The sequence below is a fragment of the Vombatus ursinus genome, unplaced genomic scaffold (assembly GCF_900497805.2).
Source record: "Vombatus ursinus unplaced genomic scaffold, bare-nosed wombat genome assembly UNPS02014779.1, whole genome shotgun sequence".
Classification (NCBI taxonomy): Eukaryota; Metazoa; Chordata; class Mammalia; order Diprotodontia; family Vombatidae; genus Vombatus; species Vombatus ursinus.
This window is the reverse complement of record NW_020954557.1, coordinates 31,894,786-31,918,785: the sequence shown is the minus strand read 5'-3', so window position 1 is coordinate 31,918,785 and position 24,000 is coordinate 31,894,786. Positions and strand designations below refer to the sequence as shown.

At 38.5% G+C, this 24,000-nt stretch overlaps 1 protein-coding gene across 2 annotated transcripts in view; it reads left to right on the top strand.

Annotated features, from left to right (window-relative positions):
• Nucleotides 1-20,095: 20,095 nt before the first annotated feature.
• DNAJC10 (DnaJ heat shock protein family (Hsp40) member C10) overlaps nt 20,096-24,000 on the top strand; it is a 41,545-nt gene continuing 37,640 nt past the window's right edge. The window contains exons 1-3 of one of the 2 annotated variants that reach the window (XM_027865935.1): nt 20,096-20,216; nt 20,964-21,049; nt 22,843-23,201. In XM_027865935.1, coding sequence (XP_027721736.1) covers nt 22,995-23,201 — 207 coding nt within the window. In that variant the 5' untranslated portion in view covers nt 20,096-20,216; nt 20,964-21,049; nt 22,843-22,994. Of the gene's footprint in view, nt 20,217-20,365; nt 20,447-20,963; nt 21,050-22,842; nt 23,202-24,000 lie in introns of those variants that run through there. The other variant, XM_027865936.1, reaches the window with a different exon arrangement.

The following is a 24,000-nucleotide window of genomic DNA, read 5'->3' as shown; positions in this document are numbered from 1 at the left end:
TCTCTCTCTCTCTCTCTCTCTCTCTCTCTCTCTCTCTCTCTCTCTCTTTCCTTCTTTCTCCTTTCTTTCTCCTTTTACTTATTTATGTGACTTTGACCAGGTCACAACTTCTCTGGACCTCAATTTCCTCGCCTAGCTCTAAATTTTATTCTCCTAAGAAGAACTTTTCTTCTCAAATTTTCTAGTCCACTCAAATTTACAGACCATAGAATTATCTGGCTGCTATCAGCAGCCATCCTTACAAACAAGAAAAGAATGGTATTTAAATGTCTGAGACCATGAAATCACAAGTGATGCGTAGATCTTAAATATGAATATTAAAAAAAAATTTTGGATTAACAAGCATTTATTTTCTCACCTTCCCTCCTCCCTTTCCCCCAATTGAAACAACGAAAAAGAGAACCTTTGTAACAAGTATGCATAGTCAATTAAAGCAAATTCCCTCATGGGTTAAAACATAGACATTTTAAATATATGTACCTTTCAAGAGGTTGACTCATGAGTTCCTAGATTTTGTACCATCCCTCCCTTGTGAAACTCCAATCTATATTCCCTTCCACTGCCAATATACCATGAGATACATAAGAATGAAAGGCATTGCCTAATGGTACTGCAGCAATTATTTATGGAGACTGATGGTTCTCCCATTTTGTATGCCAGGTATAGTCAATAAGGATGTAAGTGCCTACTATGTGCCAGACATTGTGCTATGTGTATTGGGGATGCAAAGAAAGGCAAAAGGCAAAAAGATCATAATCTAATGAGAGAAAAAACATGCAGCTGATATAACACTTTCTGGACAGTCAACCACAGCATTATATTCCAAAATATTTTTAAATTAATTCAATTTGGAAGGGTAGGTACAGGCTTTATGGGAAAAAGGGAAAGTCCAGACCTGTGATTTCACCAGTGTAAGGAGCTCTCAATGTACAACTCTTTCCACTAATGCAGATCAGAAACTTCTCTGTAATTTTTAGCCTTAAAGTGGTTTCTGTGGCATTAAAGAGGTTAAGTGACTTGTCCATGGTCAACAGCCAGCACATATCAGAAGAACTTGAACCCAGTTCTTCCTGAATTCAAGGAAGACCATAGATCCATTGCACCATGGGGTTTCAACCTGCTTCAATAATAATGCCAAACAAATTTTCCTAGGTATCTTAAGCTATTGAGTTCAGCTGATGCCACAGATCTGAAATTAGTAGGAGGGAATATTGGTCACAAATGGTCATAGCATTGAGAGCCCAGTAATCAGAACCGAGCCTCAATTCCTACTTTTATGTGTTTAAATAAATATAATCAGGGCCCCTGTCAGTAAGGTTGAATGTTGGATAAATCCCTTTCTTCTTTAGACCACAGTAGTTGCTGTTTCAGAAAACACAGCTGGCTAGCAGGAATGGGACTTTTTGTAACCAAATTAATGGCAGTTACGCACTTCATGTTAGAGCAATTTGTCCATCTTATAGGGCTAAAATCGTTGTGTAACTATTGGTACTGGAATAATAAGTCCCCTGTAGACCATGGTGTGAGGGCAGAAACTGGTAGCAGCCTGCATCAGCACTCAGAAATTCTGGCTGTGCTGAGGAAAATACATCCTGTTTCCCATGACCCCATCCCCCATACCTTGAGATCCAAGCAATGTCAAGATTATGGCGAACTAATCAATTAATTCCTAAAACAATCATTGTGACACCAAATTATGTGAAAGGCAAGAAGTTCATAGTATTTCCCCACCAAGAACCACAGATCATGGATCCCAAACCAAGGGACCTTCTATTGATAGTTGCGACCATTAGTATGATAATTAGTATGATTAGTTCTGATGTTACAAAAGCATCTTTTCTATCTGGACTGGGTTCCATTCTAGTAATACCAGAAACAAACCAAATCAAAGGATCATAGAATCATTGATTAGAGTTGGAAAAGATCTTCAAAGCCATGTAGTCTAACACCCTCATTTTGCAGATGAGAAAACTAAGGGCCAAAGAGGTGAAAGGACTTTGTGATCCAAGATCACAATGGTACTAAGTTGCAGAGGTAGAATCCAAACCCAGGTCTTCTAGCTTCAAACCCAGAACTCTTTCCACTGTAAGCCAGGAGATAGCTTCCAGGGGTGGGGAACTTGTGGCCTTGAGGACACATGTGCCCTTCTAGGTCCTCAAGTGCGACCTTTTGACTGAATCCAAACTTCACAGAAATGAGATTTGTTCTGTGACGTTTGGATTCGGTCAAAGGGCTGCACTTGAGGACCTAGAGGGCCACACGTGGCCTCAAGGCCGCAGGTTCCCAAACCCCTGGCTCAGACACTGAATTTCTCTAGACTTCTAAACCAAATTCTAATAGATGAAGTAACTGCTCACAGGTTCTTCCCCAGCAGTCATTTCCCTCCTGCAAGGTGGCAGCCTGCCTCAGTAAAGACAAATTTTCCACTAAGATTTGACTCAGTTCATTCTGTCTCAGGTTTCCTCAAGTCACTTAAAAATGTTTGCCATGACTTCCTCAAATGTAAAAAGAGAATAATAGCACCTAGCTCACTGGGTTCTGGTGAGGATCAAATGAGATAATATTTGTAAAATGTACTTGGCAAAACCTGGCACATAGTAGGTGCTATGTAAATGCTTATTGCCTTCCCCTCTTCCCTTTGAGGTATTATAGTCTGTATTTCCGATAGCTGTTGAAGCAAAGTAGCTACTGACTCCTCTATGGTCTGAGAGCTAGGAGCAATGAAGAATGAAACATTAGTATCTTGCTTCTTCTCCCTGCCAGATGAGGAAGATGACTGCCTTCCAGGTCAAGCTCTAATTTGGAATATGTGAGAGGAAGGGCAAGAGCCATGGGTCAAAATAACCAGATACCAACCAATGTTCTGTGGGTTGGGATAGAATTTTCCACTGGCATATTACAGTGTCTTATAATGATGTAGCAAATGGCTTCAGAGAAGAGCTTAGGCTAAATTAGAGTCCAGAGATGAAATGCTAGCTCAACAAGAAGGTCTAAAGAGGGAAGGATCAAAGGGCATGAATTATTGGGTTCCACAGCCTTAAGGCACTATGCTTTCCTCATTCCATCTCCTATATGCTTTCTTTTTAAGCTGAAGATCCTGGCATTAGCTATACATCCTGATGCAGCTAGGTCAGGGAATCCCAATTTGGGGTATGCATGCCACCAAGGGGTTGCAAGAAACATGTCAAGGGAGTATAGGGAACATTTGGCAAATTATCATATCTTCCTATTGAAATATTACCGAAATTATAGTGCTAGTAAAAAAAATGCTGGATAGAAGAGAGAATGGTGAGGTGGCAGAGGACAGATGGCAAGGGAATGCTGTACTACATCTGAAAATTGGAGGAATTGGAGGAATAATTCCTTCTGACCAAACTAAATTAATAAAGTTTAGATATGACACATTTTTTCACCTTGAGCTAGAGAAAATCATTCACAATGATCCAATGAACAATGAGCTAATTGATTTATTTTATAACTAGAAACTCTAAATTAATTTCCAATCAATTAAGTTATAAAATTATTAGAGGCATTGTTACTAAACATGCTCATAAGGCTTAAATTTTACATAACAATTATCTCTGTGGATTAGAATTATGTCTTTTCCTCAATCATATCCAAAGCAAGAAACAAACTGAAAGCTGAACATAATATAAGGTATCTCTTTCAAAGACTATACTGAGGATAAAACTGTTGGTTGACAAGAAAATGAGTCAAGGATTTCACCAATTTAATTGCCTGTTTTCTGATAAACATTTAATAACTTTAAGCTATGTGTACCAAATGAAGTTTTCTTTATAAAAATTAATCTTATTTTATTTCTTATGTGCATATTCATGTTAAGCTCTAGAATTTATATCCTTTAATACTGAATAGTATACAGGAAGATTTACTGAAAGTAAAGGAGTTAAAGGAACCAAAAAAGTTTAGGAAGCCCTAAACTAGGTTACAATGGCAACTGACATTTATCTAGGAGTTAAGTGCTTTTTCCATAGCATAATTATGCTATTTTACTTTACTTTTCCTCCCTTTACCCTTGAAGCACAGATACACAAAGAAAACATAGAATACAGGTCATGGCCATAAAATGGGACAAGATTGTTCAATTCCACAAATATTTACTAAGCACCTACTAGGTCCTGTGTACTGGGCATACAAACAAAATCAAAAGTCCCTATTTTCAAGGAGCTCAGAAGGCAGCACAGAAGTAAGAAGAGAGGGACTACCTTTCCTATTACATCCTGGACTTCAAACAGGTTTGACTGAATTTCACAGAACTTAGCCTCCCTGAGACTATGCTTTGGGGCAGAATGATTATATCATGAAGTATGGACTCTAACTGGTACACTTAGATTTCTGAGAAGATGGAAATATAAAAGAGATCTTTTCTGCTGGAGTTCCAGGAAGAGGGAGAGATGTAGAACATCTAGCATTATGGTGGCAGTGTCCAAGAAACCAAAAACTTCTAGCATGTTACTGAGAACCCCTCTAACAGAGAGAAAAGGTGTCTAATTACAGAAGAATTGAGGCAGCCAGCTGGAAGGATCTTTAAGAAATGACCCTGGGGCAGCTAGGTGGCGCAGTGGATAGAGCACAGGCCCTGAAGTCAGGAGGACCTGAGTTCAAATCTGGCCTCAGACCAAACACTTGACACTAGTTGTGTGACCCTAGGCAAGTCACTTAACCCCAATTGCCTTAAAAAAGAAAAAAAGAAAAGAAATGACCCTAAAGACTTCAGTAAACCTTCATTCCGGCTATGTTGAAGCCTAAAACCCTTCTGCACTAAAACAGTAGCTTCGTAAGCAATTATTTCCCAAATATCCTAGGGAAAGGGGAAAAATAAATATCTACAGTACCACCACACCAAACCCAAAACCTTAGGAATCCAAATTTGAGTGGCACACAGAATACATATACTAATGGATGTAAAGACTCCATTTATTCCTTGCAAAAACTCTGTCAGGCTCTAGAGATACTATCATACAAAAGAGTTAGGAGTAGAAAAAAAGAAACAAGCATTTATTAAGCACCTACTATGTGTCACCTACTATGTGTCAGGCACTGGGCTAAGTGCTTTGCAAGTATCAGCTCATCTGATCCTCAGAACAACCCCAGGAGATAGCTGCTATTATCACCATTTTACAGTTAAGGAAACTGAGCCAGAGGTTAAGTGACTTGCCCAGGGTCACACATCCAATGAATGCCTGAGGCCATATTTGAATTCAGGTCTTCCTGACTCCAGGACCAGAACTCTAACCACTATACCACCTAGCAATCCGTAATTTTCCTGACTATGTGGTTTAGTGAGCTATTCACACTGGTGTACCCAGGCTCAGCTTAGAAATAAAAAATAATTCTGAAAATATTATATTTTGTAGCTGATTGCAGATCTGCAGAGCAATGCATTTGAAAGTCATTTTCTGAATGGTTTGTATCTCTGTTAATTAATTAACTAAGTCCCTCAAAACTTTCTTTTCATATTTTTCCTTATGAGTCAGTACAAATTCAATATTAGCATAGTTACATTGGCAGACCTACCTCCCATTGATGTGACTAAGTTAAACTGCCGTCTTTTCCTGTTAACAGGGACACAAAATAAATGGTCAGAACTGAAATATATTAATTTAGATTGATACAGAGTAGTCATCCTGTCTTTTTATCAAATTTGAATATTCTGGCTTAATCTTTTAGGTAGAAAAATCACATATGCTAAGTATCATCTAAAAGGCAGATAGAAATGAGAACAATTTTTTTTTTCCACTGGACATAAAATCAATTTTCAAGACTTTGAGATATAATGACAAATCACTTAGAAAATAAAATCACCAATGTATAATCATTCCTATTCTAAGTTTCTGTCAAATGGTAACTAGTCTAAGGAAGTTTATCTAGAGAGACTTATGAAAACCATGAGGTTATTTCTTCCTTTAAAAAAGAACTGAGGTCTAAAAATAATTTGGGTATAGGTGTATTTTACTTAACTCAGTGATAGCATAAACCAAATTTATGCAAATGAAATTTAATAAATTGAATCACTCTTTCCCATTTGTTTCCATTATATTTTCAGATATATTTTATGTTTATTTTACATTGCTATCTATCTGTTTCACATGATGAACTGACCTTACTCCTTACCAAGACCTCTACTTGTTGAAGCAATCCCATTTCATGCTGTCTTCTCCAAAACAAATTGAGCCTTCTGTCATTCCCACTCTTTTCAATCTCTCCCTTTCTACTGGCTCAATATTTATATGCTGCCAAACATGCCCATGTTTTCCCCATCCTAAAAAAAAATCCTCATTTGATCCTTACATCCCTGCTATATATCATTTGCCCTTTGTAGCTAAACTCCTCTAAAAAGCCATCTCTAATAGATACCTCCATTTTCTTCCCTCTCACTCTCTTCTTAACCCTTTTCAATCAAGCTTCTGACCTCCTTGCTCCACCAAAACTGCTCTTTCCAAAGTTACTAATGATCTTAGTTGCCAATCCAATAGCCTGTTCTCAATCCTCATTATCCTTAATCTCTTTGCAGCCTTTGACACTGTTGATCACTGTCTCTCCCTTAATACTCTCTTCTCTCTAGGTTTTTGAGACACCAATCTCTCCTAATTCTCCTCCTACCTATCTAACCATGCCTTCTCTGTCTCCTTTGCTGAATCTTCTTCCAGATAATGTCTCCTAGTTCTAGGTATCCCTCAGGGTTCTATCTTGGACCTTCTTCTTTTCTCCCTCCAATATTACTTTACTTGGTGTTTCATGAGTTCCCATTGATTTAATTATTACCCCTATGTTGATGATTCTCAAATCTACCTATCCTACCTCAAACTCTCTCCTGACTTCCAATCTCACATCTCCAATCACCTTTCAGCCATCTCAAAGTATATGTCCAATTGACATCTTAAACTCAATATGTCCAAAATAGAACCCATTATCTTTTTCCCTAAAATCTCCCCCTGCTACCTGCCCTAATACTTCAGAGAGCAACACCATCCTCCCACTCACTCAGGCTTGGAACCTAGGAGTCATCCTGGATTCCTCACTATTTCTCACCCCTCATATCCAATCTGTTGCCAACACCTGTCAATTTCACCTTTGCAATATTTCCTATATGCCCCCTTCTCTCCTCTGATATTGCCACTACTCTAGTGCAGGTCCTTATCACTTCATGCCATGATTACTGCAATAGCCTGCTGGTGGCCTTCCTCAAGTTTCTCCCCATTTCAATCCATCCTCCATTCAGCCACTAAAGTGATTTTCCTAAAGCACAGGTCCAGTCATTGTCACCTCCTTACTCCAGAGGCTCTCCATTACCTCCAGGATCAAATCCACAATGCTCTGTTTGCCATTCAAAGCCCTTTAAAACCTAGCTCCCTCCTACCTCTAACATGTACTCTTCAACAGTACTTCCACTAACAAGTCACTGCATCTCTCAGCTCCCAGCATTTTCTCTGTCTGCCCCTCCATTCCAACTACTGACCTCTCTGGCTTCCTTTAAGTCCCAAATAAAATCCTATATTCTATATGAAGCCTTTCTCAATCCCTTTTGATTCCAGTACCTTACCTCTATTAATTATTTCCTATTTATCCTGGGTATGGTTTGCTTTGTATATATTTGTTTGCATACCATCTCTCCCATTACATGAGCAGGGACTGTCTTTTGCCTCTTTTTGTATCCCCAGAACTCAACAAAGTACCTGAAGTATGGTAGGTATTGATTGAAAAGACAGTGACTCCTAAAACTTTGCTTTTAAATTTCTTTAACTTCTAACTGATATTCTGAAAGTAAATTTGTGAATCAAATTTCTGCTTTTTGTGGGGCAGTGGGATGTAATTTTGGAAAATATTCAGAAATGTCTGAGTGTCAATGACTGCTATCTTTTCATTATACTATCCACAACATTTTGTCCTTTTTAATATTGATAGATACAGCAGCTGATTCTTTTTATTAAAATTATTAATAGTGTTTGACATATCAAATAAATTGAGCTAAATAATAATTATTCATAAAACTAAGAACTCTGCTTCTTTCCTCAACACAGAAAAAAACTAAAAAAAAATATTTGCTAAACAATAAATGTAAATAAAATCACACTTTTAGCTCCTTCCACATTTTGTGTATGGGTTTGCACAGGTATGCATACATATGCAGATGAAATCTTGTTAAAGGACAGCCTTCAAATGGAGAAGACATAAAAAATTTGGAAAGACTTATGTAAACTGATACAAAGTGAAGTGAGCAAAACTGAGAGAACATTTAAAGAGTAACACCGATATTGTAAAGATAATCAACTGTGAAACTTAGTAACTCTGATCAACACAATGACCCACCACAGTTCCAAAGGACTCATGAGGAAAAAACACTATCCATCTCCAGATAAAGAACATATGGACCCAGAGTTCACGTTGAAGCATGTTTTTTTTTTTAGAACATGGCTAATGTGGAAATCTGTTTTGCATGATTTCATATTTATAAAGGGTTTTATATTTCTTGCCTTCTCAATAGGTGAAGGAGGGAGAGTATTTAGATTTAAAATTTTAATTTAATTTAATAAAAAAGTTAAAAACAAAGGGAACAGACATAGCTAGAAAAGACAGGAATCACCAAAAGGCAATTGTAAGCAATCTAAGGAATGTGTGGAAGAGGAGTTGGCTTCATCATTACTAGGCAGGTAGCCTTGGTTGCCTTGGTTATCCTCAGGGCCATGACATGGCACTATGTGAGTCAGTCATATAATTTTCAGCCAGGGACCACCACCTTTTCTGTTGCCATCCTTAATTATTATGCAACTCCAGTTCCCTGCCTCATAGTAGCAACACAAAGTCCCTTTAAAAATGCAGACCAAAACAACTGCCCCAGAGATACAATTTGGCTATGTATTAAGAATATAGATATGAGATAGCTTTTATAAAGTGAAAATGGTTTATTGAGGTCATAAATGAGATTAAAGAGAAACAGCAGATTGTCTACTCATAGTTGGAATAAGATGTAGAAAGTATTAAGATATCTCTGTAGTTCAACTAGAAGTAGAAAGTACCCAAATCAACCCTAAGGGTATTTCTAAGAATATGTGATGGCTAGATTATGAAAATATATATTTATATATTACTATCCTTCACCTTCTCTTGGATTTATCAAAAGATATGGAAAGCTGCCTCTTAGTGGATTGGTTTTCTTCCTTTTGGGAAATTGACAATTAAAATCTTTGGGTAATTAAGCTCTCAGAATATATACTGAATTTGAAAGTTTGCACTTAAAATCCCTGAAAGAAGAAGCATAACAAATAAGAATCGTGAAGTTTTTTGGACAGCAATTGCAAGTGTTTGTCCAGGCACCTGACATGTGTGAAATTCAACGCTATCTTTCGTCAGGTCAGATTATGAAATAATAAAAGGTGAATGATAGGAATGGGATAGTCCTGGTAGCCTTCATCACATTTGTTTCTCTTAAATCTGATGGCATTCTTTGTCCTTTAGTTTTGTAACAGAAAGACTCACTCAACCATTTTACATTGTTGATGAATGAAACAAAAATCATTGAGGGGTATACTATGGGGAACACACGTCCTTTTTCAAAAGGTAGAACAGAAGACCTTCTGGATGTAAAGTCACTTTTATTTAATAAGTTCTCAGATATTGACTTCAAAGGAAAAGTAAATGAGAATAGAATTAACTGTAATATGTGACTCCAGAAAGTTGTTTCATTTTATTAGAACACAATAAAACTCAAGTTTTGCTTAAAAATGCCTTTACTCGTTTTATTTAGGGCTTCAAGAAGATCTAACAAAAAGTAGTAATTCATGATGCTCTTTATGAGAGTTTAAGGCATTTTTAAAATGATCCAGTAACTTGCAAAGTTAAACCTATTTGGAAGTTTGCATTCGAAAGGTTGTTAATACCAGGAAGCTTGTCAGGATGTTTGACTGCTTGGCAGTGTAATCAGTTGTTCCAGCAAAATTACTGAAAGCTATGCATGGCCTTGTTGGCAAATCTCTCTTGGTGATATGGAAGATGTCCCATTTATGATGAAAACAGAGAAAATGCCTAATAGCAGACCACTAATGGTCTGTGAGATAACAAGCTATATGAGAGAACAAGCACAAAAGTAACATCCAGTTGACTGTAATATAAGGATTATAAGCAGTGTATTAGCTTCATGGGACTTCACACTGAAAGGGTCATCTTCTGCTTATTATTAGCACTTTGTTGCTAAAATTGCAACTCTTTAATTAGGGACAGAAATTAATGTCTTCTCTTTCTTCTAAATCTATCCAGCGTCCAGTACAATGCACTAAACGGTAAATGAAAAGTTTTCTTTTAATAGCTGTAGTGATCAAAGATCTACTGTGTCAAGATATTAGGAGACGTCCTGTTTTCCAGAGCTAAGGCCCAACAAGCAGGCTGTGCCAGAACTGTTTCTGTTTATGAAGCCCTAAGATGAATCAAACTTGTCATATTGTTGCCATTACCCTTTATTGTCAAGGCTACGGCTCACTATGTAGCCACAGGTATAAGAATTGAGATCTCCCCACACTAAAGGGGGTCCCTCCCACTAGGGGCAACACTGTGGCACATGTATCCTTGCTTGCAAGTCATTTCCCTCTCTTTGAAATTAAACTTCTGTTACATTCCTGACTCTAGCCTGCTTTGTTTGGCCCCGGCCACTCACAGGTTAGAATCTGGTTCTGTCCAGTTGAAAACTGGCTTGGGCAGTCATTGACATTAAATGTGCTGCTAAAAGTAAATGAGAAGTTTGGTAATTCTTATTTATTCTTGAAGAGTGGTTTACCCAAATGACATGATTTAGTCCATTCAAAAATGCTTTAAAATGCTCCAAGGAATATAAATTTTGATCACTGAAACCTCACAAGATATCCCGGGGTTTGGGGGCTAGATTTTTTTCCCCCAACTTATTTATTCTATCATTTTTTTCAAAAACTGGGTCAATTAACTCTTTTGTCCCATGTAGTTTCATTTATGATTTCTTGAAATAGAGCTCTGAAAAACCAGGCTTTGATAAAGCCCATTGGGATGCAAATGGAGCTACTTGACCATGCCTTAAACTCAAATCACTCTGGGTTTCATTGATTGGCCAATAATGGGTTCCAGCCTAAGCCTCACTTTGTCATTGTTTGGGGTTTTGATGGTTCAGAGTAAGTATAAAAAGCAAGTGTTTCTGTTCTGGCCAAAAACTCTGAAGGAATGCTCTTCCTGGTTTGTTTTTTGTTTTTTGTTTTTTTTATGAAGAGACAAACTAGGCCATCTTTTGCCTCATTTTTTACCTAGTCTTGAATCACTGAATGGGTGTTGCCTCAGACAAACTAAAACTTAAGTCCAAGATCTCCCACTGCATCTGTGGCCATCTCTAGTCGTCCTTACCTATGTCTTGCCACTAGACTTAGATGGCTTCAGAGGAGAAAGTGAGGCTGACGACTATTGCACAGCCCTGCCTCACTTAAATCCAATTCACTTGCAAGTCAAGACATCACCCTTCTGCTGTCATTGGTCCTCTCGGAGAAGGAAGGACAAATAACAACAAAATGTTCCAAGGAAGGGTAGCTGGGTAGCATAGTAGATGGAACACTGGCCCTGGAGTCAGGAGGACCTGGGTTCCAACCTCAGACAATTATTAGCTGTGTAACCCTGGGCAAGTCACTTAACCTCAATTGCCTCCAAAAAACAAATTAATTTAATTAAATGTTCTAAGCAAAAGATATAGACCTTGAAAGAAGTACTAAAGATTGTTGTGAGGTTTACTAAGTCTTTTCAGTAACAAGATCAAGTTAATCTGTGATATGCAAGAATACTAGGGTAGCCTTGCCCTAATTGGAAAAGTCATTCATAGGGACTTGAGATATGACAACACATCTCTGATCTTTCTCTGATCTTGTGTCCTGACCATATTAAAAAGGAAGCACAGTTTGTTATAGAAAGCTATATAGAGCAGATAGCACTTCTTTTTTATTCATAGAGTCACTAGTTAGGTGGGTAGAACTACAGGTGGCTATCATGGTATGGGAAAAGCCTTTGCTATGAAAAGATTCTGAATTTATACTAGTAATGGTAATATAATATGCAGTTTTACCAATGGTAATATAATATGTAGTTTGACCAATAATGAATGAATGTGGTCTCTAAACAAGTTCCAAGGCTCTAAGGTACCACATCATTGATTTTTCTTAAAACATAAGAACCATGAGAAATTACACAATGTTAGGTAACTAGTGATAGAAAAAGGTACCTAGGTATTTGTACTCAAATTTTGCTCTAAAGTCTATCTCCCCATATTTGTTTTGCAAATATTGGTAAAGGTATTAAATGTACATATTGACATTTAATAAAGACATTTCTGAGCATAATTGGCTTGTATAATAAATATTCTAAGCCTTAAAGTAGTTGAAAAATATTTGTATTTCTAAATATTTAAATTTGGAAAGTATTTCTGAAATGCAGTGTTAAGTATTGCTCCTTGGTCAGGAAGCTCTAAAACTCTTTTAGGGCAAAAAGCCACCAACATCTAAGCAGACACTCAACAAAAGCCAGCATAGTACCTCCAACCTAAAATTATTCATTCTTTTGACTTTTATTTTTTTTGCTGGTGTTGACTTATAGTACTTGAATTAAGCAACTATCTGACCTAATGTTAAAAAATTCTTTTAATTTCAATTAAAATACTTACTTCCAGACTACTTCTTCAATCTCCTTAATCCTTTTCTCCATCCCCACTTATTTCCTTGTTAAGTTTGATGTACTTCTACACTAAACTCTAAGTATCCAATCCTCCTTGGTCAGTTTCAGATGAGAGTGAGGTTCAACTAATGCCCCCACTTCTGTACCCCTTCTTGTTTTGTTTACTCTTCTTCTCACATACCCCAATAATGAGAAATAAGAAATTCCACCCTTTTTTCCTCCCTACACAAATGCATTCCTTTTACCCTTCCCACCAATTCTGCTCTTAAAACCTTCGAATGCTCAATCCATTCTCAGGTCTTCTGTTTTCCTTTTTTAATTCTATTACTTTTTGAATACATTAAGGCTCTAAAGGGACACTTGTCTCTTCTCCCCTACCCTTCCCCTTTACAATGTTAGCACTGCATCATCACATAGCCCTTCAAATTACTCGGATTTAACTTTCTACACTTCTCTTGATTCATGTTCAACTTGAATTTCAAAGTTTCTACTGTGCCATGATCTTTTCATCAGAGATACTTGAATTCCATTAAAGGTCCCCCTGTAAGATTATACTCAGCTTTGCAGAATGTTGTTTATTGTAAGCCCCTATCTTTTGCCTTTTGGAATATTATATTACAAGATCCCTTTTCATGTATAGTAGAAGTTGAAAGGTATTGTGTGATCCTGACTGTAGTTCCTTGTGATTTGAACTCCCTTTTTCTGTTTCAGTATTTTTTCCCTTATTGTGGAAATTCTGGCTTTTAGCTATACTATTCCTAGTACTTTTCCTTTTGGGAGTTATTTTAGTAGGATATCTGTAGATTCTTGCAATCTTCATTTTGCCCTTTGATTCTATGAATCTGAGCAGTTTTCATTTATGGTTTCTCAAAAGATATTGTCTATACTTTTGTTGTTGTTGTTAATCATGGTCTCCAGAAGTCTGTGATTCTTAAATGATCTCTCCTTGATCTTTTTTTTTGGTGAGTTCTTTTTAAAAACAGTTACTTTACATTTTCCAATTTTTCAGTCTTTTGATTTTGTTCTATTTCTTATTGTCTCAAGGAGTCATTGATTTGCTTGCACTGTTCTAAGTTTCAGGAAGTCCATTCTTCGAGTAAAGATTACCACTTTCTGTTCTAACCTTTCTATTTTCCTTGCAACTTTTTCCTCCAGAACTTATATTTCTTTTTTTTATCTTTTGCTTCATTTCTTCAGGAAATTCATGTAGTCCCTGAAGGAAATTAATATTTTTTCCTTTAAGTCTCAGCTTACAGTTGTCATGGAGTACTCTCCCTTCTAGGCTGGATTTGGGGGGCATCTCTGTGTCTACAATAATTATTATTATGATTGATGTCTTCTTCAATTTATTTATTTCTCCAGCCTTAATTCCTAGACAGTGATCTTGTACCAGGACCAGGATTCACCTCTTTTGCTTTTGGGTGGGATAGTTGGCCCCCTTTAATCTTAGTAACTGTAAATGACTTAACTCTTCTCAGCAGTGCAATGATCCAAAGCAATTCCAAAAGACTCATGATCGAAAATGCTATTCACATCCAGAGAAAGAAACTGATTGAGTCTGAATGGAGATTGAAACATACTATTTTCACTTTTTTTTATTTTTGTGGTTTTCTTTCTTTTGGTCTGTTTCTTCTTTCCCAACATGTACTACTACAGAAATATGTTTTACATGATTGCACATATATAACCTATATAAAATTGCTCACCATTTTAGGGAAGGAAAGGCAGGAAGAAAATTTGGAATTCAAAATTTTACAAAAAATAAATGACAAAAATTGTCTTTATGTGTCATTAGAAAAAACAAAACACTATTTTTTAAAAAGTCAGATTGCAAGAGGTTGGGTGAGTATAAGGTGAAAAAGTATATGCACTAAGATGCAAACAACTTGTTCCAGGAGTTCAGCTGTTAAGGAAGAGTTGTGACAGCCTGAGGAGATGACATGATTGTGAGAGTTTTTTAAGAATGGGGGAGATCTGTGCATGTTTACAGGCTTTAGGAAAGAAGCCAGTAGATAAGGAGAGAGTTAAGATAAGTACAAGATTATTGAAAGGGCAAACTTCTGGGGGGTACAAGAAATGGGATAAAGAACACAAAAAAAGGTTGTCACTGGCAAGAAAGTCATCTTGTCAGACACTGGAGCAAAGGAAGAGTGAATGGAAGATAAAAATGAGGGTATCTGAGATGCAGAACTAAGGAGAAAAGGGAGCTCATGATGGATAAACTCTATTCTGAGAGTAAAGTATGAGGCAAAGTCCTGTTAAGGTGAAGGAGTGTAAGTGGTTTGAGGAATAGATGTGGAGAACGTGATAGTTAATTAGGGAAAAGTAACAATTAGAATGTAGCAGTGAAAGCCAAGTTGAAATAGATACAATCAATCCTCAACATTCATGGTGATTTTATAAGTAACTTCATTTTCACTTTCCCATTGGCAACCACACATTTGGGGCTATGCACAGTAGAGAAGAAAAAAAAATGAGAGGCGCCATGTGCAAATTTATATCAGCAAAAAGGAGGAAAGTATTCGCAGAAGTGTTCATGAATCCCCTCCAGAAAGTGTTAACGTAACCTCTCAAGTGATTAGGAAATTGAAAAAAAATGGAAAAGTGGCTAAGTCTGTGGGTAAATGAGATAGCAGTCATCCTAATCCTTTTACTGACGCTTGCATTCCATCTCTACTGTTGTCCATGCCACTGGGGTCCTGAGCATCCTGGAAGGGCAGCAGAGCAACATGTAGCAACAGTGGCCTGCTGCACCAGGTTAGGCTAAGTGCCTCAATCCAAGGTCTGAGCTCTCAGACCCACTAAGACTCACCCCAAACATGTGCTTTTCATGAGGGAACAGTTCAACCACTCAGCTGAAAGGGGGATTAGAGATGGCAGGTGCTGCCCCTTTCCCTTTTTTGCCTCAGCCCTTACCCATCCCAGTACCTCATTACCTTTCCTCTCCCCTGCATTTTATAGATTATTTCATGGTTACTGTGTTAGGAAAAGTACATATTATCAAAACTAATATTTTGTTAAAAAAGAATTATATGCAGAAAACTGTATTTTCAACAATTTCTCAAGAAAGATCACAGTTTTTAATAGTTAAGGGAACCTAACTCCCTTTTTCCCTTAGGTTCAATGTATCAACATTTATGTTTTTACTTTCAGTTTTCTAGGAACATTACCACACAAAAGTTGAGGACTGATTGTAACAAATTTTTGTTGAAACTATAATAAATATATTTTATATAAACATATTATATATTATGCAACATCCAGTGGCACTCAGCATCATGACAGTCCAAGGTAAACAGACAGGTAACTCAGTGCTGATATTTTCAAAGAGATGGTGGGGATTGGACAAGAGGGCAGGGGATTCAAGGGTCAAGAGCTCTATAAAAATGAATGGATCAAGATTTGAAGGGGGGAAAGTGAGGCTAGAACAAGGCTAATGAACTGGGAACACAACAAGAGAAGTTACAATGAGGACAAAGAATAGATTTAGGACACAGAGGTAGAGTTAGTAAGATTTATGGTCTGAAAAAGAATTGGATCATGGAGATCAAACAGTTATGATTATGAGACACAGGGTGTAATAATCATAGTAGTTAATAATAATAGGCAGCATTTATGTAGCACTTTAAGATATTCAAAGTTCTTCACACATCATTTGATCTTCATAACCTTAAAAGGTGGGTGCTATTGGCATTCCTATTTTAGAGTTGAGCAAACTAAGGCAAAGTTTAAGTGACTTGCCCAGGGTCACATGGTCATTAAGTGACTGAGGCAGGATCCAAACTCAGGTTTTCCTTACTTCAAGTCTAGCACTTTATTCACAATATCATACTTATGTGGTACGACCACATCTGTATGTGGTTGAAATACAGTGAGGGTACAAATCATAGGAGACAAGATTGATGACGTGGCTATTCAAGGAGTTTGAGGGGCCAGCAACATCTATAAAGAAGTCAGGGTAGGGATCAGAATAGAGAGGAAGACTAAGATTAATGCTGAACTCCTTGAGAAAAGAATAATAACAAGGACATCAATAAATAACAGCCACTTTGCCACCAGGAACTACATAGGGATACCTGGAATGAACCCCAAATGAGATATAAGAGAAATAGGAAGTGGCAGTGAAGAGGAAAAAGCGTGCCTGTTACTCCTTCTGACCCAGTAGTATATCACAAGACAAGAAAATACATCTTGTTCTGAAGAGAGGAGCCAGGAATAAACTATCTTTTTTAAATGATTATTTTTTCAATTAACAAGCATTTTTTTTCCCTTTTACCTCCCTATGGTGGGGAGGAGAGGGAACTTGTAATAACTGTTTAGTCAAGCAAAACAAATTCCCATATTGCCCATATGCATAAATTTACTTCATTCTCCATTGCTTCAGTCAAGGAATGGTAGCAATCTTCATCACTGGTCATACAGAATTATGGTGTTTATCAAAATTCTTGAATCAAATTGTTCATTTTTACAATGCTGTTATAGCAAAAATTGTTCTGCTGGATCTACTCACTTGCTTTAAAACTAAGTCAAACATGGGAATGACAATGTATAATCAAGTCACAAAAGAAATTTAAAAACCTTCAGAGCTGTAAACAAGTGTAATGGCATATATGACAGTATTTTAGTCAAAAGAAAATTATGTGCAAATTGACATTACAAAAGTATTTAACAATGTTCTTCTTCAGCAAACACAACATTTAGACAGTCATGGAGAGCCAATCATTACAAGCCTGTACACAAATTGGTAAGACCTTAAATTGAGGGTATGTTTGTGTATAATAACATTCCCTTTTATGTTGAAGAAAATAAAGATAGGTTATCTATAAAAGTCCCACTGAAGTTGAAGCCTCAAGGCATATCCTATAACAAGTTTTGAATTATTGCTTTGATTTTTCTCTTTCCATAATGATCATATGCTTCTCTTTAGGTATTTGGAGACCTTGCTGAGACAAGTCAGCAACAGCCTTATAGCTTATTTTCCAACAATGAAAGCATTTGTGAATTCGCCCACAGAAAATGAGCTGACTTTCAATGCAGAAGAGTATTCAGACATATGAGGTGAACTTGTTTGAAAATTTCATGTTATTTTTTGTAGTCTTAATTCTTTAGGTTTTTTTTTTAATAGAAAATCAATATCAAACTGGAGTCATTTTCTTTTAAGTAAAATCTTGGCTTTGTAGAATTACCTGTATCCTTTGTGGGTTACCTTTGGATGCTTTTTAGAAATGTCTTTCCTCTGATTTGTGCATTTGTGATTTCCTTTTCCATGTATTGATTGTGGTGTTCAGTTTACTTTTAAAATAAGTTGGTTTAGGGGGCAGCTAGGTGGCAGCTAGGTGGCAAAGTGGATAGAGCACCCGCCCTGAAGTCAAGAGGACCTCAGTTCAAATCCAACCTCAGACCAAACACTTGATGCTTACTAGCTGTGTGACCCTGGGAAAGTCACTTAAGCCTAACTGCCTAAAAAATAAAATAATTTGATTCAACTCCCAAGTAAATAAATTCAATTATTTTTCTACAAATTCAATTATTCTTCTTTCTTAGAAATGAGGTCACTATCAGAATTGCTAGCTTCATATGGCAAGCTCCTCAGTGAAAGCCTTATGTGGCATATTTCATCACAAGTTGCTGAACTCAAGGCAATAGTTTTCACCATTTTATCCATATTGCAATTCTTTGCAATTAGATTTGAAATGTTATTGTGGATGTGATTAAACAAAACATGTTGTCTCCAATTTTAGTTATTTCATCACTTTTAATAACAGCAACAGAATTTTGGAATGGAAAGGGACCTTTTCTAAACCATACAAGAATCAGCTCTAGAATATTTCCAAGTGGTGGTGCAGAGATAATATTTGCAAACTTCAAAGCTCTTTAAATATGAACTTTTATGATGATGATCATTAATCAGCAAACAGTTAGTTACTCAGCACTAACTCTGGCACTAGACAATAGGGGCCATCTCCAGTCCTCCTGATCTATATCATGCCACTGGACCCAGATAGCTCCGGAGGAGAAAGTGAGATTGGTGACTGCACAGCCCTCCCTCACTTAAATCCAATTCACTTGCAAGGTGGCATCACCTTCCAGATGTCATTGTCCTCTTCCAAAACGAAGGACAAACAACAAGGTCAAATGTTTTTGTACAAGTAAGTCCTTTTCTTCTCTTAGATTGCTTTTGGGTAGATGCCTATCTTCTGGAAGGAGTCAGTTTTAGTAGATTGCAATACGGAAGTGAGAGATAAAGAGAAGTGAAAGAAGCTAAACACAAAGGGTAGCGTTTTGTTTGTTTTAAACACAAGGTTAGGGGGAAGTTCCTTAGAGCACAAAGGAAAAGGAGGGTGGAGTCTTACACGGGAAGGGTAAGGAGGATAGGTACGTGTTTGAGAATGGAAGGTGGCAGTTTGAGAAAGGAGGCAACATCGGCAAGCCTTACAAACCACAAAATGTTTATATGATTATGAGATATGAATCAGTCCAATTTCTTCCTTTTACTGATGACAAAACTAGAAGTTGTGATTTAACGAAAATCACAGGGCTAGCTAGTGTGCAGAGATAAGGCATAGAATTTAACAGATTTCAAAGAATAAGAAATGACTATCAGAGGGCAACGTGAATACATATGAAATACTAAGTAATTTGGAGACCAGAAAAGTTCAAGACATGTGTAGGTGGAAAGTGAAGGAGTGGCCAGGAAAGCCAAGGTCAAGCATGAAGTGATCTGTAGTGTAAACTAGGGACTGGGAGAAAAGGGGATGTAAAAGGAGTAAATTCCAGCTATGGAGGGCAATCTATTCAAAGGCAGGGAGAACGTCTTTTTTATGTTCCTTCATAATCAGCACTGAGCACTCCCTGGGGATCCCTGCAAAGCGGTGTCAAAAGCTTCAGCAGGTTTCCTTTGGGCAGCAGTTCTTCGCAAGAAAGCCTCCTTCCTCGTCCCATTCTGTTTCTCGCACAGACTGCGTCCCGGGAGCGGAGAGGCATGGAAGCTCCCCAGTCCAGGTCGTGCTCCCTTTCTCTCCCCATCCCTTCCCCTAGCTTCTGAGTCACCATGGAGACGGGGGGGGGGGGGCAGCCAGGCTCCGCCTTCCCCGTCGCGGAGCAGCGCAGGCGGGCCTCTGGTTCACAACAGCCCGGGCCCTGGACAGATCGACCCTCCTTTCTGAGATCCGGGTTGGGGCTGGAGCCGGAGCAGGAGCCAGAGCCGGAACCGGAGCCGGAACCGGCCACGTCAGCCGCGGCGAGCCGGCAGCGTCTCTCCGAATCCCGGCACGGCCCGCCCCCTCCTCTCCTCCGCCCCAGCGCCTCTCCCACAATGCTCCGCGCCGGGCCTGCCGGGCCTGCCAGGCCACACCCCCCATTCTCGTCTCGCCTCGCCCCGCCCTGCCCTGCCCCGAGTCCGGACAGGGCCGCTGGCTTGGGGCTTAGTCTCCTCCTCCTCCATTTCCTCTTCTTCCCCTCCTCTGGCTTCCTCCTGCGGCCCCCTCGGCTCCGCTCCCGACGCCGGCCGGGCGGCGGTCGGACTAGTACGTACTGCCCCCCTCTCCCCCTCCGCCGCGGACTCCCATCCCACCAGCTCCCTTGTCCTCCCGGCCCCGGGCGGGTGGGCGGGAGGTCGGGGCCGCTCCGGGACGGGGCCATCGGGGCGGGGATAAAGGCGGAGGCGCCCGGCCCCCGGGAGGGCATCCTGGGCCTGAAACTGCCCGGGGGCGGAGCGGCGCGACTTGGCCAGAGGAGGCTCGGGATCCCTGGGAAGGTGATGCGCAAGTTGTAGCCTCCTCCCCTCCTTCGGCTGCCGGCCTTATCTTCTCGGCCCTCTGCCTCCAAGTCCCATACCCTCGCCGGCCTCCGCTCATCCCCATGCAGTCCAAAGTTAGGCTTCCCTAGCCGCCGGGGTCTCCTCCCCCGTCCTCCCTCCTAGCATGCTTCCCACGCCTCCGGGCCCGCCCGGGGTCCCCACTGCCCACTGTCTCCGGACCGGGAGTCTGGCCAGCCCCGCCAGCATCTCCCAGTCTCCATCCCTACCCTCTTCCCCGCAGCCCTCCCCAGCCTGACTTCCCCTGTCCTTGGCAGAGAGAGGGGGGTGGGGGAAGCAATGAGGCTGGCTCCATCCTTCCTAGTTGATGATAGATTTGCAACCTGCTGCAGTCAGGTTCACCCGGCCCAGGGACTGAGATTTGGACAAGAATGCTAATAGAGGTCACAGTGTACCTGAGTCCAGGTTCTTTCAGTTTTAGTAATTAGTTGTTTTTTTTTTCTTGGCATATTTCCAGCCTCACTATTTATTCCTAGCTTGTGTGACTGTGCATGGGGGGAGAAGGGAGGAAATGGATTAGAGCCGAGGACCAGTAACAAACAGGTAAGGAACGTAACACAAATACACGTTTAAAAAAATAAATTAAAAATAGCTAGCATTTAAAAATAGCTAGCATTTATATTGCGCTTTAAGGTTTGCATGGGGCTTTACAGATTTTAATCTCATTTTTTCCTTACAATCCAGTGAGGTAGGTGCTATCGCTAAGAAGAAACTAAATCAGACAGTTTATGTGGCTTGTCCAAGGCCACACAGCTACTAAGTGAATTGTTAGTCCTCTACTTTCCAGACTAAGTAATGGAAAAGACCAGAAGAGGGACTGAAATTGACAATACTCTGTTTGATTTTTGTGAGGATGATGATAATAGCTAGCATTTAGATAGCACTTTATGTTTTCTACCTTGATCTTCACAATAACCTTGTGAGGTAGATGCCATCATTATCTGCATTGAAACTGAAGCTGAGAATGGTAAAATGCTTTGTCCCTTGTCACACAGTTAATAAGTGTCTGAAGCACTTTTAATGTAACAACAATGTCTGGCAAATTGTAGGCACTTAATAAATGTTTATCAGTTGATTAATTGGTAACTTATTTTACTCTTGTCAATTAACAAGCATTTACTTTATCTTCCACTTTTGTGGAAGGGCAAACCCCTTATAACAAATATATGTAATCAAGAAGTCTATTGGTTTTTCAAGACCTTGTGACTAAAGTATGTTACTCTGAATATACTGTTATCAAAGTGAAGTTGTTTTTGCTATATCAGATTGTAAATGCCTTTGATTGGGATGCGAGTTTCATCTTGTAAGCAAGAAGTTTGTATGTAACATAACACAACCACTAAACTTTTAGTTACTAATTGAGTTTCCTTAAGAAGTCAAGAGAAAGTAGTCTAGCATGTAAATTACTTCTGAAAGTAAATTGAGAATGTTTTTTAAAAAATTAATATATTCAAACCTATTTCTTGGGTGGGGTAGCTAGGTGGCAGTAGATCAGGAAGATTTATCTCCATGAATTCAAATCAGGCTTCAGACACTTAACTAGCTGTGTGACCCTGGGCAAGTCACTTATCCCTGTTTGCCTCACTTTCCTTACCTGTAAAATGAGCTGGAGAAGAAAATGGTAAACTACTCCAGTATTTTTGTCGAGAAAACACCAAATGGTATCTCAAAGAGTCAGAGCTAAAGTGACTGAACAAAATTTCTTGGGCAGTTGAGGGGACTGACAAACTACTCTATTAAGCCTTTTTTCCCCAACTTTCTAAGAAACATCTTGATAAAAGTGAAATTTAGTTAAACTGATCATCAACTGAAAAAGAAAAGAAGTTAGAGAACATTGGGGCATTCAGATGTTAAAATCATGTGTAGGATTTCTCTTGATCATTCTTGGTATTTCATGGGAGCACTAGCTGTTCTTCACCTTTTGACTCCCTGAGTTACTCTACAAAACTCCATCTGGTTTCTAAAGCAGAGCTGTTCCCTTAAGTGAGCCTAGGGCGGGGATGGGGAACCTGCAGCCTCAAGGCACATGTGGCCCTTTAGGTCTTCTAGGGCAGCCCTTTGAGTAAATCCAAACTTCACAGAACAAATCCACTTAATAAAAAGATTTGTTCTCTAAAACTTGGATTCAGTCAAAAGGCCACACCTGTGGAGGGCCACATGTGACCTCCAGGCTACAGGTTCTTCACCCCTGGCCTAGGGGATTCACTTCATTTGCCATACAGACAGGTATTAGCCATATAGTACATCTAAAAGGTCATCGTTTGATAAAGAAATAAGTTCTGTCACTTACTTTTGTGGTTGAAATAGATTTTAAATTCCTCATTTCCTTTCTTCAGGTTACAGTTTTTACAGAAGACCATTTTTATAAACTTCATCCATGGACTAGTATGGACTACATCTCCCAAAGTTCAGAAGTAGAATTAAAAGTTCAACCTGAACTGGCTGTATACCCTGATATTTACTTGAATTAGAACTTATGTAAGAAAAAATGATGGAAGGCTCGTTAAAGAAAGATTATGTTAGAGACAAGAAAAGGACTTTTCTCTGTTTGTTAATTTTAGTATATCTGACTGCTTTAGTCTACACTGATAAGGATTTTTACAGTTTACTTGGAGTATCTAAAGAAGCAAATAGTAGGGAAATAAGACAAGCTTTCAAGAAGTTGGCATTAAAGTTACATCCTGATAAAAACCCGGTAGGTGCAAATTATTTTTATACATCTTTGATTAAGTTACTGAAATGATAGTATGTTTATAAAACTTTTAGCTCATTTTGAATGTTTTTTATCCTATAAGAAATTTAGAATTTCAAGTGATGTATATTGATACATTAGGACCACAATATACATTTGTCATTTGCTATATTAGAAAAGAGATGACGTATTTAGTCATTGTAATAGCTGAAGGACTGTTAATAAGTACATTCAATGGTTTATGCCAAAATATCCCCCTTATATTATTTGTGTTGGAATCTAGGAGTTTTGTTCAACTATTAATATAAAAGCAGCAGTAATGCAGCAGTTGAAGGGAAGCTGGTTATATAAAGCATTTTAGAAAATAAAGAAATTTGTTTCTCTTCTGTGTTGGAGAATGGTGTGTGCGTGTGTGTGTGTGTAAGAGAGAGAGAGAATATATTATTACTTAGAAGAAGCTCTTAACAGTGATAGATAATGAATATTTGCTCTTTATTTCTGGTACAATTTGGAGAAAACAACTTGAAAGAGTTTATATACAACTTATAAACTGAGTATCAGTCAAGTATTTTAAGGGTATTATATGCCCTAAACTGTAGCTTCAAATATTTTTGAGGAATAAATAACAATTTAAAGTGGATTTACAATTTATCTACTACTTCTAATTCTTCCACTAGACAAATTTTTTCATCTTTCATTAGGGGAAAGGAAGAAGAAATCATGGATAGGTTATACTTTAAAGAACTGTGTAATTGGGAACATTTTAAAAGGTAGCCATTTTGATTTTATAATAGAGTGAAAC